This window comes from Gymnogyps californianus, chromosome 1, assembly GCF_018139145.2.
Source record: "Gymnogyps californianus isolate 813 chromosome 1, ASM1813914v2, whole genome shotgun sequence".
NCBI lineage: Eukaryota > Metazoa > Chordata > Aves > Accipitriformes > Cathartidae > Gymnogyps > Gymnogyps californianus.
Window position 1 is genome coordinate 15,263,264 of NC_059471.1, and position 17,721 is coordinate 15,280,984.

General features: G+C 40.4%; 1 protein-coding gene across 1 annotated transcript; it reads right to left on the reverse strand.

Moving 5' to 3' along the window:
• Positions 1–282: 282 nt before the first annotated feature.
• On the reverse strand, positions 283–17,173 carry LOC127028968 (matrix metalloproteinase-20-like). The gene is given in 10 exon segments (XM_050914649.1): positions 283–416; positions 6,284–6,322; positions 7,405–7,497; positions 10,033–10,049; positions 10,206–10,266; positions 10,322–10,492; positions 12,410–12,463; positions 14,454–14,618; positions 14,621–14,678; positions 17,063–17,173. Coding segments are annotated over 10 exon segments (903 nt in total).
• Between the last annotated feature and the right edge of the window lie 548 nt (positions 17,174–17,721).

Consider the following 17,721-nt stretch of genomic DNA (forward strand, 5'->3'; position numbering starts at 1 on the left):
CCTGGAAATGCAGGTCTTTAGGAAGTGGTCAGAAAGGATTTCTCATTGAGTTTCATTAGAATTGATTCTAGCTAGGAGTAAAGTAACAATATTCTGGGTCCAGGAGTTTCTGAGGTGAGACTGAAGCTCTTCAAAATGCCAGCGCTGATGTATTTATTGGAATTGTTTTATATTTCTGGGCTGAGTTGTAGCATTCTTCGTGCTCTGTGTTTGTATAAAAGGAAAAGCTTAGAAAAGGAGTAATCTTGTTTCTGGTCTTTATGGTCCAGTTTTCACTTTCTTCTACTTCCTTCTGATGATCTGCTGAGGACTGTTGTAGCAACCAATCTATGAACTGGTTTTCACAATATTAATCACATTTTCCTTCTCTCTGTCATATTTATAGGCTTTTGGACCAGAAAAGAAGTAAATAAATCCTTAGAAAAAGGAAAAAAGGAAAAAGGAAGTGTTCATTAGAGGAACTAGCTCATTCTAAGGGCTCTGTTGCAATAATTTGTAGCTACATATGCATATTACATAGTGATCATAAAAACTGAGTGACTTAATACAAGTCCATATTTCCAGGCTTGTTTTCTAGCAGGTTTTTACATTATAGAGCTGTAACAGGCCTCATAGAGTTTTAAAAATACAGAATTAGCATATAATGCTAAAGTACTAGTGGTAAGTTTTAGGTCTGGGGATGCTAAGTTTGGGGAGTCAAGTTCAAGCACAAGTTCACACCCACACATTTGTTTGTTTTGTTACAGCAAGGTCTAGTATAGGATTCTCAAATTTGGGGTAGCAGCCCCAAAGGTGCAGGGGAATTAGACGTTGAATTCTAGAGGTAAGCTTTGTCTGCCAAGCGAAAAGTTTGAGTGGGAAAGTCCTGGTTTCAGAGCTCAGGCAGAATTGAAACCCATGACGTCAGATGACAGATAAACAAGAACAGACACTTAGATTTGATCAGTTCTCTAGGCTCTTCCAGTGTATTGATTAGATTTCCATTGACTAATTTACATGTAGACAGCTATATTAGGTTTAGATGCCAAATCAAGTATCTGATCCTCAAATCAAAGCCAACTTGGGGGTGAGGTTCAATTGCCCACACATAAGTACGTAAGGAAATCTGACGTGCAGTGTCCCAGATGGCTTCCAGGTGCTTCTCCAGAAAGACAAGGGCCCCCATTTGTTTTGTGTCATGTCTCCCTGTTCTGTGTGGAAATCTTGGGTACCTGAGTCTTTGGCATTAAGCAGTCAGCACTACGCATGTAGATGTAGGCAACTGGATTTCACCCCAGGTGTTGGACTTCTGAACAGCTAGTGCTTGGTGCAGCTGTCTAAACATAAGCATCATATGCTATTTGAAAGGCCCTAGAATAAATTACCTGGCCTTCAGGTGCCTGTCCAGAGGGCATGACATTACCATATGTCCTGTCTCATATCTGCCAGCCCCATACAGGTGTTTTGGATACCCTCAGGCCTCTCATATGGCAATTGAATTTCTAAAGTTAGACAGGATGAACTTAACCTTCATGACCAAATCAGTTTGTAACCTGATTCAAGATCGCTCTATAGTCTACTTTGAAAGCAGTGTAGTTCAAAGATAGCCAAGTCAGCTTTAAACTGAATTGCTTGGGAGCCATTAAAAATGTGAGTAGCTTGAAGCTTGCTGTAGCTAAGGATTTACCCTGTTCCTATACTACGTGCTGAGCTTCGTACTGCTGCAAATCTAGGCTGTTCCTGAGGTGCTTTATCTAAACTCAGCCTGAATGTCAATGATATGTTTCAGACAGAACAGATAAATTCACTTTTATGCATCTTTAACTTGCTGTCATGAAGAAAAATCTTGGTGAAGAATTTCTGGGATCGAATGTCATGCTTGCCACATCCTGTCTGTGTTCATGAAATGCCCCTACTGCTATCTGTAGGCTACAATGCCTGTTGGCAAACCCACATGTATGTATTTGTTGTTGAGTCACTGAGAAGGGTTTCACAATCATCTCTAGACAGAGCTCCCAGAAGCAGTTCCTGCTGTTGGAGCATATGAGATGTGAGCGCCAGTGAGCATCATCTGCTGTGGACAGATACATCTGAACATCTGCAGAACATGTTTTGTGTTGAATGCATGTCAGTAGCTATTGCTACCTGCCACAGGAAAAACTGTTTGCCTGGCTGTTACCAATTCTCTTTTCAGTTTTCTCATGCTCTAGACAAGTTATTTATATTTTGAAAAAAAAGATCTTTCTGCTCTTAACTGTTTAATAACTAAATTCTTTTTTCTGAAAAAAAGGTCATTTATTTTATAGGGACTTCCTTACCTATTTAGAATCATAGAACCATTTAGGTTGAAAAGGACCTTTAAGATCATCAAGTCCAACTGTAAACCTAACACTGCCAAGTCCACCACTAAACCATGTCCTTAAGCACCACATCTACACATCTTTTAAATACCTTGGGGGATACTGACTCCATCACTTCCCTGGGCAGCCTGTTCCAATGCTTGACAACCCTTTCAGTGAAGAAATTATATTTTTCCTAATATCCAATCTAAACCTCCCCTGTCACAACGTGAGGCCATTTCCTCTTGTCCTATCAGTTGTTACTTGGGAGAAGAGACTGATACGCACCTCGCTACAACTTCCTTTTCATTGCAGTGATGACTATCACCCCACTAGCATGCCTCAGAGACTCAGCGTACACCATTAGCCAACATTGAAATCCATGTTACCCCAGCTCCATTTTTAGCAATACCTGAGCTGTTGACACGTGGTGTCCAAAGGTAGCACAGGTTTGGCTATCCAGGCTGCACTAACTGTAGCACATTGATACATTCATCGTGAACCAACTCAAATTCATTGTCAAATCAATTCTAAAATACTGATGTCAATACAAACTAACATCTCCACTTGTTATTAACATTCGTGGGTTCAATGTGGACCACTCACTTCTTTGTTATGGTAGATCTTATGCCAAAATAAACATAGAATAGAATAGAATAGAATAGTTCAGTTGGGAGGACCTACAACCATCATCTACTCCAACTGCCTGAGCAGTGCAGGGCTGACAAAAAGTTAGAGCATGTTATTAAAGGGCATTGTCCAAATGTCTCTTAAACACTGACAGGCTTAAGGCATCAACCACCTCTCTAGGAAGCCTGTTCCAGTGTTTGACCGCCCTCTGGGTAAAGAAATGCTTCCTAATGTCAAGTCTGAACCTCCTCTGGCGCAGCTTTGAACCATTCCCACGCGTCCTGTCACTGAATCCCAGCGAGAAGAGATCAGCACCTCCCTCTCCACTTCCCCTCCTCAGGAAGCTGTAGAGAGCAATGAGGTTGCCCTCAGCCTCCTTTTCTCTAAACTAGACAAACCCAGAGTCCTTAGCCACTCCTCACAGAACATACCTTCCAGCCCTTTCACCAGCTTTGCTGTTTTCCTTGGACCTCCTCTTCCTATTGACATACTTCAAAAAGCCTTTCTTGTTGTCTGACATAACACTGGCCAGTTGCAACTTTAGTTGAGCTTTGGCTTTTCATGTCTTCTCCCTGCATATGCAAACCACAGCTCTGTAGTCTTCCTGTGAAGCCTGACCTTGCTTCCACAGATCATACAATTTCTTTTTCCTCTTCAGCTCCATGAGGAGTTCCCTGTTCAGCCAAGCTGGTCTTCTGCCCCACTTGCTTGGCTTATGACACAATGGAATTGCCTGCTCCTGTGCTTTTAACAGGTGGTTCTTAAAAACTGACCAGCACTCATGAACTCCTAAGCCCACAAAAGCAGATTCCCAGCGGACACTGCTAAGTAGCTCCCTGAGCAGCTTAAAGTTTACTCTCCTGAAATCCAAGATAGCAATGCTGCTGACCTTTTTTCTCATTACACCGAAAATTTTAAACTCAACCATTTCATGATCACTATGGCCAAGAGAGCCAGCTACCATCACATCTCCCATGAGTCCTTCTCTATTCACAAATAACAAGTCTAGGAGAGCATCTTTCCTAGTTGGCTCATTGAGTACTTGTGACAAGAAATTATCTTCAACAAACTTCAGGAATTTCCCGGTCTTGCTTGTCACAGCAGTATGGTATTCCTATGAAGTCTAGTATTTGGGATTCAAAGCTTTCGTGTTGGAGCTATAATTGTCTGAGATTTTCAAGTCATTTTTCTTTATGCAATCAATAAATGAGATCTAAATAGTGCCTTTGATAGAGAACTTTGAATATGCGATATCAGAAAGTGCGCAGAGGCCGCTCTTTTCAGCCTATTGGTGGTGTATGAGGAGCAATGAGATAATAAACAACCCCTTCCTGCCTCTTTCTGTTGTCTGTCCCTCAGGAGAGCATGCAACCCTTACATTTGCTCACTCCCAGTAGCCCTGCTATGGCTAACTAACCTTTACTCCTCACCTGTGCAACTGGTTTCAGTTTCACTTGGATTGTGCAGTTTACATGATATGGCCTGCATGGATGCAGTTAGACATTCTCATACCTTAAAAAAAAATGGACTACATAGGCCAGAAAAGGAAATGTTTGAAGATTTTGGTTAAATGTGCTAAGTAGAAAATCTATAGGGAGCCATAGGAAACTGCTTGATCTAAAAAGAAAGCTATAGAAACTGCAATTAAGAAACATCATTAGGTTTAGGATAATGGAAATTCTCTAGGACTGGTAGAAAAGGCTTATGAAAACCAACTCATGGTTGGTTTTCTCTAAGATTAGTATCCCACTGTCAAGTCAATAAAATGGAAAATCAGATTAAAAGCTTTGATGCTGCTTTTAATGTTAGTCCTCAAGGAAAGTCAGATGCTCTCCATAGCAATTTTGCTAAGTACTAACTACAGTAGCACAGACATTTTGTTTAGTTCCATCCGTATTTATTTTATTACCCATGCCTATGCCAGAAAATACACATGCTCTGTACTCACCAAGTCAAATGAATTTAATACTTCCTATAAAGATTTTGTAGCTTTTCCAAATGTGGTTTCTTTAGAATGAATCAATGTGTTTGCTCAGTGGTTTGAACAGCTGTAATAATATTGCATTCAATCTGCATCCTTATTTCATTTGCTTAGTAAGTGTGAGCTGATTTTAAGATAGGTGGGTCAGAATTTTCCAGAAAACCTTTCTTGGAAAAGTCGTGGATTTTTTTGTTTGTTTTTGAGTAACTGTCTCTTTCTTCAATTTTCAGTTGCCATTTGTTTTTCCCATTTCATTAGGAAAAGCAAAGAAAGCAAATTAAAATAATTTGGACAGGTCAGGAAAAAAGCAATATGTTAGATAAGAGAGATAAATAATCAAAATTGTTTAGGAAGGCAAAGATGTGAAAATATTTCATTGTTTTTTCAATGATTCTTTTATCATTTTACCAATTTTAAGATATATTTATTCTTCATTTCCTTAACCATTGTAAGTATTTCAAATTGCACTTCTACTTAGATGGAGCTAGAAAATTTTAAGGATGATTAATTCTATTTTAAACACAGGTTTGATTAGACTGGCTTCTGGGCTGTGCGTATTTCTCCCCAGCGTCTTCCTGGAGAGAGAAGAAGCACTAGTGAGGGTGGAAAAGGCACTCGTGGTAAGAAGGGATCTACTACACGTATGTAACACATTCTCCACTGATTAAGGGCCTAGGACTTAGGATGTCTCTGTGACGTCTCTTGCTCTCTTCTCCTGGTGTGGTTTGGTGTTTACAGAAGATCTTTAGCTGAACAGTTTATTTCAGGACTATTTTGTGCCTTGTACTATTTGGAAGAATATAGGATAAGTATTTTGTGGATCTTCTAAACATTGATACCTCTGAAACTGGAGGAGCCAAGATTTGATGAACCATGCCTGTGCTTTGTGTTTAACCATGGCATGAGAGTGTATCATCTCACTCTGCTTATGAAATTGGCAGCCTTGGGGAGGCTGGAGAGATGGCAGAGCAATCTCTGTTTGGCTTTAGCTCTGTTCGGTGGAGGCACCCTCTAAATTTCTATTCAGAGATTGGAGTAAATCACAGGTCCAGACTGAGTATAACGGGAGTCTTGCTTGAAATACTCATATACAGCCATATACATTGTAGATGTCTACATTTTGTCAGACATATCCCACCCTTCCAACGTTTTTAGTTTGTCTGCATTTCCTTAGTGAAAAATGAAATCTTTGTTTTTCAATAGAAGTACACTCCAAAAGGGTCAGATGGTAATGAATGCGTGTGTAACATTAATTTCCCACAGAGTATCTCCTTTTCATCCTTTAGGTAGTCCACTGCATCAATGTGCTGCACTTTTTTGGAAAAACCTAAGTCAGAGATGGTCTAAGGAGGGCTCTGTGTTTGAAATCCTGGAGTTACCCAGTAATGAGGGCCTGAAAAAGGAAAGGTGTTACACAAAAATTGTCGATTTCCCAGCAGTGCAGTTGCAGATACAGTTCTTGAATCTGAATTTTGAAGGAAAAAGATGCCACTGCTACGATTCAGCACAAAAGAAAATAAAACTGCTACATGATGCAACTGGTAATGTATTTCCATGGGCTCTTGTGCCACCAGTGCAGACCAGGTTGAGCACTGGTCTTCCTATATAACTTTAGGATCTGACTGATGATGTCTAAAGCCCTAAAAGGCCTTGGATCTGATTAAAGATGTTTCACTTTTCCATGCAAATTAATAGAAAATAGTTCAAATGCTAAAACATATCATTTAATGAGTTGGGAAATTCGTCATCACTTGATGTCTTTAGATGAAGATTGGACCCATTTCTTTAAAAAAGTACTCAAAGGTAAGGCCTCTTGGGTGGAAGATAAGAAATGCTGGAGAAGTTTCTGGTCTCTGTGTTGCGAAAGGTAAAATGAAATGATGGAGTAGATCCTTGTAGATGTAAATATGCTTGTAAATGGCTTCTTCCTTGTTAAACCTTTTGGTACACTAACCTTCACTTAGTGTTCAGTAGTGTTCATTTACCCTCAGTAAGTGTTCTTCTCTGCAGGAATAACTTTTCTACTCAGCGCTAGAACTTCTGTGCAAGACATAAGTCCTAGCTCATATATAATTCTTCCTGTGACTCTTCAGGAAACTATTATATTGCTATAAATTGGCAAAGTGTGGGCAATATGGCTAAAAAGTAACTTAGGAGAAGGCAGAGTTTGATTTAATTTCCTGTTGTGATTGCTAAAGATAACCTTAACTGTTGTATCTTTCTTCATCTCCTGTTGACTGATCAACACAAAAAGACATTGAATTGACAGTTACCTTTAGAGATTCCCAATCTCAGTGTTGGATCTGTACTCTAGTGACCCAAACTAATGATATAAATTATGGACAGTTGTGTTCATCTTCCAAGAGACCAGTAGGCTTGAGACCTTTTTCTTTGCTAAACAAATTTACTTCCTGCCCCCCCCCCCCCCCCCCCCCCCCCCCCCCCCCCCCCCCCCCCCCCCCCCAAATAATTGACCTTTGAAAAAATAAACCAAACCCGTCTCAGGAACTTCATAAGCAGCAACAACATTTGACATGAGCTGAGGAAAGGAAGGAATGGTCAGTGAGCCTCACAGTGTTGTAGATGGCTCTGCTTTGATGAATGGCACATGGCAGTGACTTCCTTGCCAGCTTCAACTTTGTGTTCCCTTCAAATGAAGAGATTAAAAAAACCTGTGAGAGTTGTACCACTGGGCTAGCAATGAGGAGAACACTAATGTAGATCACACATGAGTCTTTGTCATACTGGCAGAAACAGGTTTTGATGTCAAGTGCAGATTAATCTCTCCTGAGTTTAGCTGTCTGCTTTAGAATGAAACCCAAAGTGCTTGTTTCTCTGCACTGGCACTAAGGATTAACTTTCATGTAATTGCCTGTATAATAGATATCTATGATTAAGTGAAAGGGATGTCACTCGCTGATGTCCTGCCTATCCTTCACTATCTGCTGCTAGGATGGTCTAGCCCAAGACTCTTCATTGCTGATAGCCTGGAGCAGCACAAAGTTCTGGTTGAGAAAGCATTTTCCTCCATGCTTGAATCTGAACACGTGATGCAAGTGAAACATATGTAAAAGATTGATTTTGCAGGACTTTCATCTGGCAGGCAGAAAACAGATTTACTCTACAGAGAATCTATTGAGAAGAGGCCGTAGAAAATCTGCACTGAATTTACTGCAACAAGGACTGCTGCCTTGGTCATAGCAAACCCATAGCTACCTTGATGAAGGCTGTGTGGGGTGGGAGGAGGAGCAGAAGAGAGTTAAAGGGCTACAGATTTGCCGAATGCAGCTTGCCCATGTGCAGCTGCCACACACACACAGCATCTCTGCAGTACGTTGGCTGGATCCTCCTCAAAGTTATATAAATATACACACATGCATATATATATGTATCCATGTGCTCTTGTGCGTGCATGTGCATCTAAAAAGATTCTGTGCAATTTTACTGGGCCAGCTCTCCAAGGTAATCTTGTGTCTGTTTACCCTACCACTAGACCAATGTGTTTCACATCTGTTTTGAATAGGCGGTAGCAGTCTCCAGAGGATATCCTGCTTTATAATTTCTTCCCTTTTTTATTGTGGTGTCGTGGCTGCCTATAAGCCACTGTTATATTGCCTCTTGTGAAATAGCTGCAGCAGCTGCAACTCTGATTCAAATTCTTGTCGAAGTCATCTAAATTCTCTTGTCAGACTGCCAAGCATAAAATTAAATGGGAACTAACTAAATGGGCATAAAATTAAAAGGAAGAAGACTAGGTGAGAAGAGCAGAAGGCATTTTGCCTTGTGGGCCTCACTGGAAGCTGCTGCACGGGCATCTGTGAGCCCGGTGTTCGACGGAGTTTGAGAGCGGCAGATGGATGCTCAGGCTACGGCTGGTATTAGTAAATTTTGTGGTACCGAAAAACATTCCCAGGCACTAGATCTCAATCCTCTGTACTGCTAAATTGCTGGAGTGGCTCTTGGGTGGTTTCATTCAGACCAGCCCTCTGAATGGTTCCCAGGCACTATTCAGAACATGTCATGGGTCAGGGATGATTCCCAATAACCAGACTAGATGTAGCCAACCTATCTCGGAGATTAAGAGAGTTTAATAGCGTGGGCATGAGGTGTTTCATGCCTGTTGGCCTCCATGTCAGAGAATGGTCCCAACTGTATTTTATTTCCTGCTACAGATGTAGCCTTAGGCTTTAGGCTCCATCTGAAATGCCATCTTATACGCTTCAGTCTCGTAGCCTCATCATATCAGTACTATGATTTCTCTTTGATCTGATCATATTGGTTATATCTACAGCTGGAGATCAGTCCCCAGCACTGATTAATGCATTAGTCCAGCTACAATCATGTTACCTCTGGTCTGTCAGGCATTTTTACAGGCGGTATCTCCTCTATGAGCCTCAGAATGAGTGGTAATAAAAAACTTTAAAAAAAAAAATTCTCCCTGCCACAGATCTAGGAGATGAGTCATAGGCCACAAAGGATATGGCAACCAATTTATGAAATCTGGGGCATTTTTCAGTTCCTGATGAAAAATGAAAATCACAAAAATTACAGTTTATTTTAGGAAGTTTTCTTTGTTTTCCAAAGTATTTTGCTGACAATCATTATTTTTGGCAAAGTGCTATTAAGGCACAAGTCCAGTGAAATCCTGCATGACAAACATGCTGACTGCTTTAAGTCTGGAAAGCCCAAGGAAAACAGTGATTGTTTCACTTGCTGGATTCAAGCAATCATTGGCCACCCTCTTCTAAGTGATAATTTGATTGATGCTCTCACAGAAAGGACATGCATCCATCTTCACCCTCCCCAGCCACTGAAGCATCTGCTCAGGAGGTAACAAGTCCGAGTCAAACTGTGTCCTTGCTTTCAAAGGACTCCTTGTAACATGGAATGATCACCTGTCCCTCAGACCAGATACCATTATGTCTCAGGGCGGTTTTTCAGTCAAGATACTGTAGTCCTTTGAAGGCAAAGTCTTCCCCCAGTTATAAAGGAATTTATGACTGACTTCAGTGCAGTCATGATTTAACCTCTTCGGAGGAGAAAAAGTGTTCATCTCCTTTATCACAGCTGGACAACAAAGTCTTAAGAAAACATACAGTTTTCATCTCTTCCAAAAGCTTCTTGCCAACAAAGAAACTCAGGTTTCAGCTATTCCAAAATGAAACTATACAAAACATTGAGAAACTGTACAAAACAAAGAAACTGTGCAAAACATCTAGAAATATTTCTTTAGTGAGGACTAGCACATTGGATGACAGAGGGAGAGTAAACCTTACCTGTCTCTGAACAAGAGAATTACTTCTCCCAGCACTGTAACAGCATCAAAAGAGGCAGAAACTGCCTGCAATTCTTTTCATTTCACGTTAAGTAGATTGTTCTTTAAGAAATATACAGAATGTACCATACAATGCTTGTATCTCTTTCACATTGTCCTTTGGCAAACAAAATCCAAATGGACACTGGTATTTGTAAGTAGGATACGTCAAAGCAGATGGATCAGTGGGATGGTCGAGGCCCAGAGCATGTCCAAATTCATGGGCAGCAACAGTGAATAAATTAAATCCTAAATAATTAAAAAAAACTCACAGGTATTTCCATCATGGGCAGATGATTGTATTTCTTACCACCTGAGGGTTAGAGGTCAGGATTCTGAGTTTACACTGATTTTTGGAAAAGGTAAAATTTTCCCATATCTCAGAAGACCAAATTTGGTGAACATTTGCAGAAACTCGTAGATAGTGGCAATCTGTGCAAGTGGTGATGTTTGTGTCCTTGGGAATGCGTTCACTTGGGTCAGTGATCTATGGCTGGAGCAGGATCTATCTGGTAAACTGAAGGAGAAATAATGTGGGATTTGGCTCCTAAATTATTCAGATGAGACAATCTATATGGATGCTGAAATTAGGCAGATGAAAGCTGAGCCCTGGGCAGATTAGAAAAAGATAGTCCAGAGCTTTGAAGAGCCTGAGGCTTGGCAGAGAGATCTGCAGAGAGCAGCTTGTCAGATGCCTTAGACATGTTTAAAGTTGGTTGTTGTTTTGACTAGAGACCAAGTGAGACAGTAATAGAAGACATTAGTCTTAAGTCTGCCTTGTAAAGAAGAATTTTATAGAGCGTGGCTGGAGAAACAGCAGGCATTGAACAGGACCTCCCATGGCAGTAGATTTCAGTGGCACTATTGAGCAAACCCATCCAAACAGGACTGAGGTGATTGAGAGGATGTGCTCTCAAAAAAACCATTATGAAGCAGTGGAATATCCAGAAAAAAAGGCTTTTGCAATATTTTACAGGGTTTTAAGGTTGGACCTCTGACTTTTAACTAAGAGTCAGGTTTGTTTTCCTTATCAGCTCCCAAAAGAAAGGTTACTAAAACCTGGATGTGTTATCAAAGCAACCTGAAGGTGAAAGAATTGGGTAAGACCCAGGTGGATGACAGACAACCTATCAGATGGGAACAAAACCTGATGATATAAACGAGAAAGCAGAGTCAGGCATGTCATGCTTATCTACATGAGTGTGGCAAGCCATCAAGGTGCAAAGAGCAAACACTGACTATTGCTGTACTAATAAAATAAATAGGCCTGGAACCACTGTCCTCTTACCTAAAATTATCTTTCAAAACAGGGAAGGTACATGCAGATTGCTTATTGACGAAAGTCACTGAACTATACTGACTCCTGAATCATGTCCAAATGCTAGTTTGTCCAGGAGAAAGCTGTGCCAGGGACCAAGTTAATAACTTAACAGTATAGATTATTACGTCTCTGATGCTGCTTAATTTACTCTACTGAAGACAAGGAACCAGTATGTCCCACAGACATTTCAGGATTTTTCTCCTCAATACTACAAGCTGATAAATGTTCCAGCACTGATCTTGCAAAGCTCTTCAGGATGGGCTTTGCATTAAACCAGCAATCACTCATATTAGGGTTATACAACCTCCTGTCACACAACAGGGAAACTGTTATCCAGTGGCTCCTTAGCAAAGCACAACAGTAAGCAACATAACGAGTTTCTATAGATATATGTTGATCCTCAGTGGCCAGCAGTAAAAACAGTGGATTGTGTTAGTTTATTAAATTATTGTCACAGATAATGATGAATCAAATTTTATTTTCCCACCTCCTGCTACACAATGATAGGTCAGAAATAACTCTTTCAGGATTTATTGAGTTAGTCTAGTTTTGAAAGAGTAAGATTAGATCCTTTTCTTTATACTTGTTTCAATGAGTTTGCTTGGGATTAAGGCTTATCAGTCTGTTCATGTAGTATTCACTTTCCAAACTGACCTCAAATTTGTCCCCTAATGTAGGATTTCACGTTTCACACTTCCACATTTTAAACTGTTCTGACATCCCACATCGTTATGCTGTTTCTCCCCAGATAGCTCAGGAATAGGCTGATTTCTGGATGTAAATTTCAAAACTTGTTTCATAGGAAGTCCTTGAGTCTGCAAACTTTATAAGCTATTTCCATGTACCGTTTGTTCCCACAGTCCACTTCTCTGCACTGTCAAAAACATGTGTCAGGGTCCCTCGTGGGCCATCAAAGGGATAAAAGTCACAATGATGTAGCAAATAATAGCAGAAGAAAGAGAAAAAAAACCCCACCACACAGTTTCAGAAACTCTGAATGAATACTGAGGTGCTTCTTTCTTGGAAGGAAAGATAACCTAGCATCAACCTAGGAAGCAGATAATGAGAGAAGGTGCCTTTTCACAGCTGTGACCATGAATAGCGACTGAAAGACTCCGGTAAAAACGAATCATTTAGACACTTCTGGGAAGGAAATTGAGGATCAGATTTAGAAAAGAGGTCATATCTTCAGTAGTGCAAACACAATGATTCATGCCCACTTAGAGCATTCAGCTGAAGGGATAAGGCTGTGCAGTGCCATCAAATAGTGTTACAGCATGGTTCTGATGGAATTTAAAGTTCCTTTCTCATCCCAAGTAATTAACTCATTATTTCAATGTTTTATGCATTCTGTCCCATGGCTTCCCCTCTATAGTTAGGAAGGGATAAGTCTGACATCAGCTTTGGTTTTAGTATCATTCACTGTGACCAAAATTTATTTGCATCATTCCACTTTACACAAGGTATTAGAAGAGAATGAAGTTCTCTGAAGCACTTTTTTTTTCTATAAATATGGATACAGCAACCAGATTAAACTGGTGTAATCACAGAATACAGAGCTTGTCCTGTATGCTGAGGAAAGTGGGAAACTTTTTTGTCCTTTACTTCGACACAGAACATTGCCTTTTCCCTATCCCTCCCCTTACTAGCTCTTATCCTGGGAAGCTGTGACCATGATGACAGAGGAGCAGGATTCACTGTCCAAGGCTGGTCCTTCTGTTGGGTACCAGGATGTGGCCCAGGGCTGTCTTCCGAGCTCTGATCTTTGCAAAAGGTCCCTTAACCTGGTATGGAGAGTATTCATCAACTCCATGACATGACATAGAGGATATACCTAGTCTCCTTTTCTTTACAGTGTCCAGTTTGCCAGCTTCCTTGGATGTAAACATAGCATGATATTTCATCACCAAGCCCCATAGTTAGTGTAATCTAGCTGTGAGCACAGGGCTGAAGGGCAAGGCCATTGAGCCAGCTGAGTTGTAAATCCAGGTAAGTCTATACTGACTGAAGGAACTAGACCTGATGATTTATTTTTTCTTTATATGATTTTAATTTGCATTGGGTAAGCTCTATGTCTCAATTTTCTATCGTTATTTAATGTTAGCATTGTGGTAATGCTGAAGAGTTCCTGTAATGAATCAGGGTCCATTTTGAAAGATGCTTTAAAAACGGTGTAAAAGCCCAGAGGAAGAAGGTGGCTTCAGGAGCTTTCCTGTATTCTTGTGTGTCACAACAGTGCGATTCTTCCTAGAAGACCAGTAATGTAATACTGCCAAAAGTTAAAGAACAATAAAGTTACCTTTTTTCCTGGCCATTCCCCTTACCCTGTGCAATACTTTCTTATAATTCATCTGTTAACCAGATTCACACATTTGTGGGAACTAGTGGGGCCCTTTCATAATCTGACATCTAGTGGCAGCATTGTGTAATAGTAAAGAGATAAAAAATAAAGCCAGAGAAAGTCAGAAATGTCATACCATGGGAAAATTTTAGCCATTAACATACCATGAGATCATTTCATTTTGTGATAGCCAACCTATGTTTTTAAATTTGTAGTCTTCTTAATGTAACGCAATGCACTTAGTGGCGCAGTAACAAGTGTGTGCTTCTCGCTAAAACAGACGAAGAATTGTGCATTTGAACTTGCACTGTGCCCTTTTATAATACACTCTTCCCTTAATTCTAAGTACTAGTAATTTCTGGCAAAATCGTAGAGACTCATTACAAAGTCCTTGCTGAATTTATAACGGAGATAAAAAATTTGAAATACAAATAGGAGACAACATTGACAAAAAGTAAAAGAAGTTAACGGTCCTTTTAAATCATCCAAGCGATGCCTACTCATTTCCAAAGCCAGAAAACCCACAACTCGTCACCTGTGCATTCAGGTATTCTTCTCCCATTTGGGCTCTCCTGGAAAGAGCTGATAGTTTGCTATGTCAGGAACACCACACCATGGTCTCTGAGTCGTGCTCATAGTGCTGTAGTCCACATTCCTGCTCACCTGAACACCTAGGAATGCCTGCATGTCTCTACGATTCCTTGTCATGCAGCTGCTGCCATCTCCACAGCCTGATGCCTTCCCTTTTGTGTATAATACTTGTCAAGGTACTCCTACAAATCCAGAAAAATTCAAGCACATATTACTCATTGACATGTCAATGTTTTGATTGACGTAAATGGAGTATTTTCCACAATTTGTATTGTACGAAATGCTGATTAAAAAAATAATGTAGCTGAACATATGGTTAGTAGAAAAGTCTGCAATGAAAACTGAGCAGTTATTAGCATAAAGAGAGTATAGTTTATTTATACTGAAATTAGCTCTTATGCTGAAATGAGGTCCAATTCAGAACGAAAAGCAATTGTAATTTTGGAGTTTTCTATGATACCAAACATTCAGGTTTTGACAAGCTTGGTTTATTTGCATGAGCTTTCTCTAAGGCAAATAGAAATTTGGCAAAGAAGTCTAAACAATAACTTTATTCTAGTCTGTAGAGTGATTACTATTTTGTAGATGATTACTGTTCAGCTTTTCTAATTTCAGATACACAGATCTGAAGAGATAGAAGGGAATTGATGTGTATATCTGTAGCATTTTTTAAGAAAAAGGCAAGGAGATAGCAAAGAGGTTACATGGAAATGCATGTGACATATTTGAGAATAGCTGGACCACAACACTAGCACATCCTTAATGATGAGCAGTCCTGTAGATGTCTTTCTTTAGATATCTAAGTCTGTTGTAAAGCCTGAGGCAAGGTACCCCCAAGAATGATTCACCTTATCCTAAAAGACAGGCATCCTGTGAAAAGCATCTTCATCTAGGATGATCAGATGAATCATCATATGGAACAACCTATCTCTTTCAATCATCTGCACAGGAAGCCTATGCTTGCATAATCCCAGAAGTATAATTTTTTTTAAAAAATTATTACTCATTAGTTGGCCAACATGTAGGCATCTAGTGCTATTTGATGTTTCTTAGGGTATCCTGCTTGGCTGCCAGCTGCAGTTCTGAAAAGTTGTGGGTCTTCTCAAGACTTTTGGCCCTGCATCACATCTGCCAGGTATGTGCAGATATCTTGGATACCCTGTAGTCAGTGCCTCCGTGAGCATGGTTCCTGGCTGCCCGTGCTGAAGGAGGGAAAGGCTCCCAGAAGAGGTGGCTGCAGGAGATAACTACGTGCTGGTTTTTGCTTGGTGTTGCAGAAGCAGATCAAAATGAACTGCCTTAATCAGCAAAATATATTTCATTTAGGGAGTTAGATAAATTGTCTTGGTACTTGCCCATGAGTGTAATGAGTAGGTGTTGTGTTCACAAAGCACTGAGTTCTATGCAAATGCAAACAAGAGAATGACTTGCCTGGAAAAGCTCTTTATAATGAATAATATAGAGGGGATGAATCCATTTCCACTGTGGAACTGGAGTGAATAAAGAGAAGCTCTAGGACTTTAGCTTTAGTGAGCTTTCCTGTCTGCCAGCCTTCACCAAAGACCAAAACATGGTTTGTTACAGGACCTCACAGTTAGTGGCCTATTTAAAGTGTGTAGTCACAGACTATTCCCTGGTTTTGTCTGTTTTAAGAGAATTTGCAGTGATTTCTTTTTTTCTCTTCACTTTAGCCCCTTAACAGCAAGTGTCTGTCACGTGTGGTGTCTCTAAGGAGTGCTATGAAATTTTGGACAGTTGTATGCTTTGTGCGATTTGTCTGTATCTTGATCCCAGAAATGTTCCATGTTTCATATCCTATGGTTCGTTTCAGACAACGTGTTTATTTCCTTTATTACAAGCATGGAACTAGGAATATAAAAATGTTATTTAAATGACAAATAAAAATGAATGTACCCATATTTTAGCAACAATATATGTTATAAAGTTACTGTTTCATGTGATAATTGTGTATGTTTTATTCTCTTGTACTTCATCTTGTACTTCTAATAATAAAGCCTTATTACACTGAAAGAGAGATGGGGAGACCCCTTCTATAAATGCCTATGTTTAGATACCCATGCTCGTCCCCCTGCCACACACCTTCAGGCCGTCATCTGCAGTAATCCTCAGTGCCTTCCTTTGTCATCTTCCTACTTTCCCAGCAACATGGGTTAGGTTTGCAGTGGAAAACAAAAAAAAATGAATCTAAACCAATTGGGAAGGGATTGATAATCATTGCAACACTCAAATCTTGAGGAAGAGAAGGGATTGATCATGAATTGGGATGGGTATGAACTCTGTGAAGTTCCCCTATCTGTGTCCCTTGAGGGGACGAGGATATCAGCCATCCACTGATCATAACAGAGTTATGCTTTATATGCTTGCCAAGACAAAAATGCTGAGGTTTAATTTTTCAGACTTACATGCTGATTTTTGGGAGGGGAAGAGCTCTATTTTGCACTTTTTGAGTTGCATGGATAACAAGTACTAGCTACAAACATCTAGATCACACTCTGAATTACTCTGTCTAATTACACTGTGGAGAATGTATTCATTATTGTATCACCTCAAGCCCGATTACAACCCTGGGAACTCTAGCGTTACAGAAATCTTCATGGAAACCCTGTGATTTGTCAGTGGCGTGCTTTCTTCTGCTGATTTTCTTGTGATTCGGCATGGTAGAGGGAGGGCTGTACAGGTGATTTTGAAAAGGAGCTTCCAAATCAGCACATACCTTGGTCAAAATCAGGGCAAATCTGAGGTTCAGCCAGGTTTCCCCCAAAACAGTGCAAGCTCGGTGGGAAGGGGGAATAGGTGCCGCAGGACATGAGCCTGGGTCTTGCTGTGCCGGACTGCAGGGTTGGGGATGCTTCTGCCTGGTGGTGATGGGGAAGCCCCAGCTGCCCCTAGGCAGAGGCAAGGGCCTGACATTATGTTACAAGCAGCCCTTTTGTCGTTTCACAGATTACAAGAGTCTTTTTATTTAAATGTGAAACTCCAAGATTCAGCTTTTAAAGGCCAAAAAAAAAAAAAAAGGATTGCGTGAGGAGAAGGGCGGGAGAGCAAGGTAGTGACTGGATGCAATCCATGAAAGAAGTAGGTCACATCTTGGACCCAGTAATAACTTCTAGAGAGATGTCTGATAACCTGCGATGAGGGAATGGCCACTGGAATGTGGAAGCTACTTAGGGATTCCCAAGTAGGTTTCTTACACAGATTTCGGTG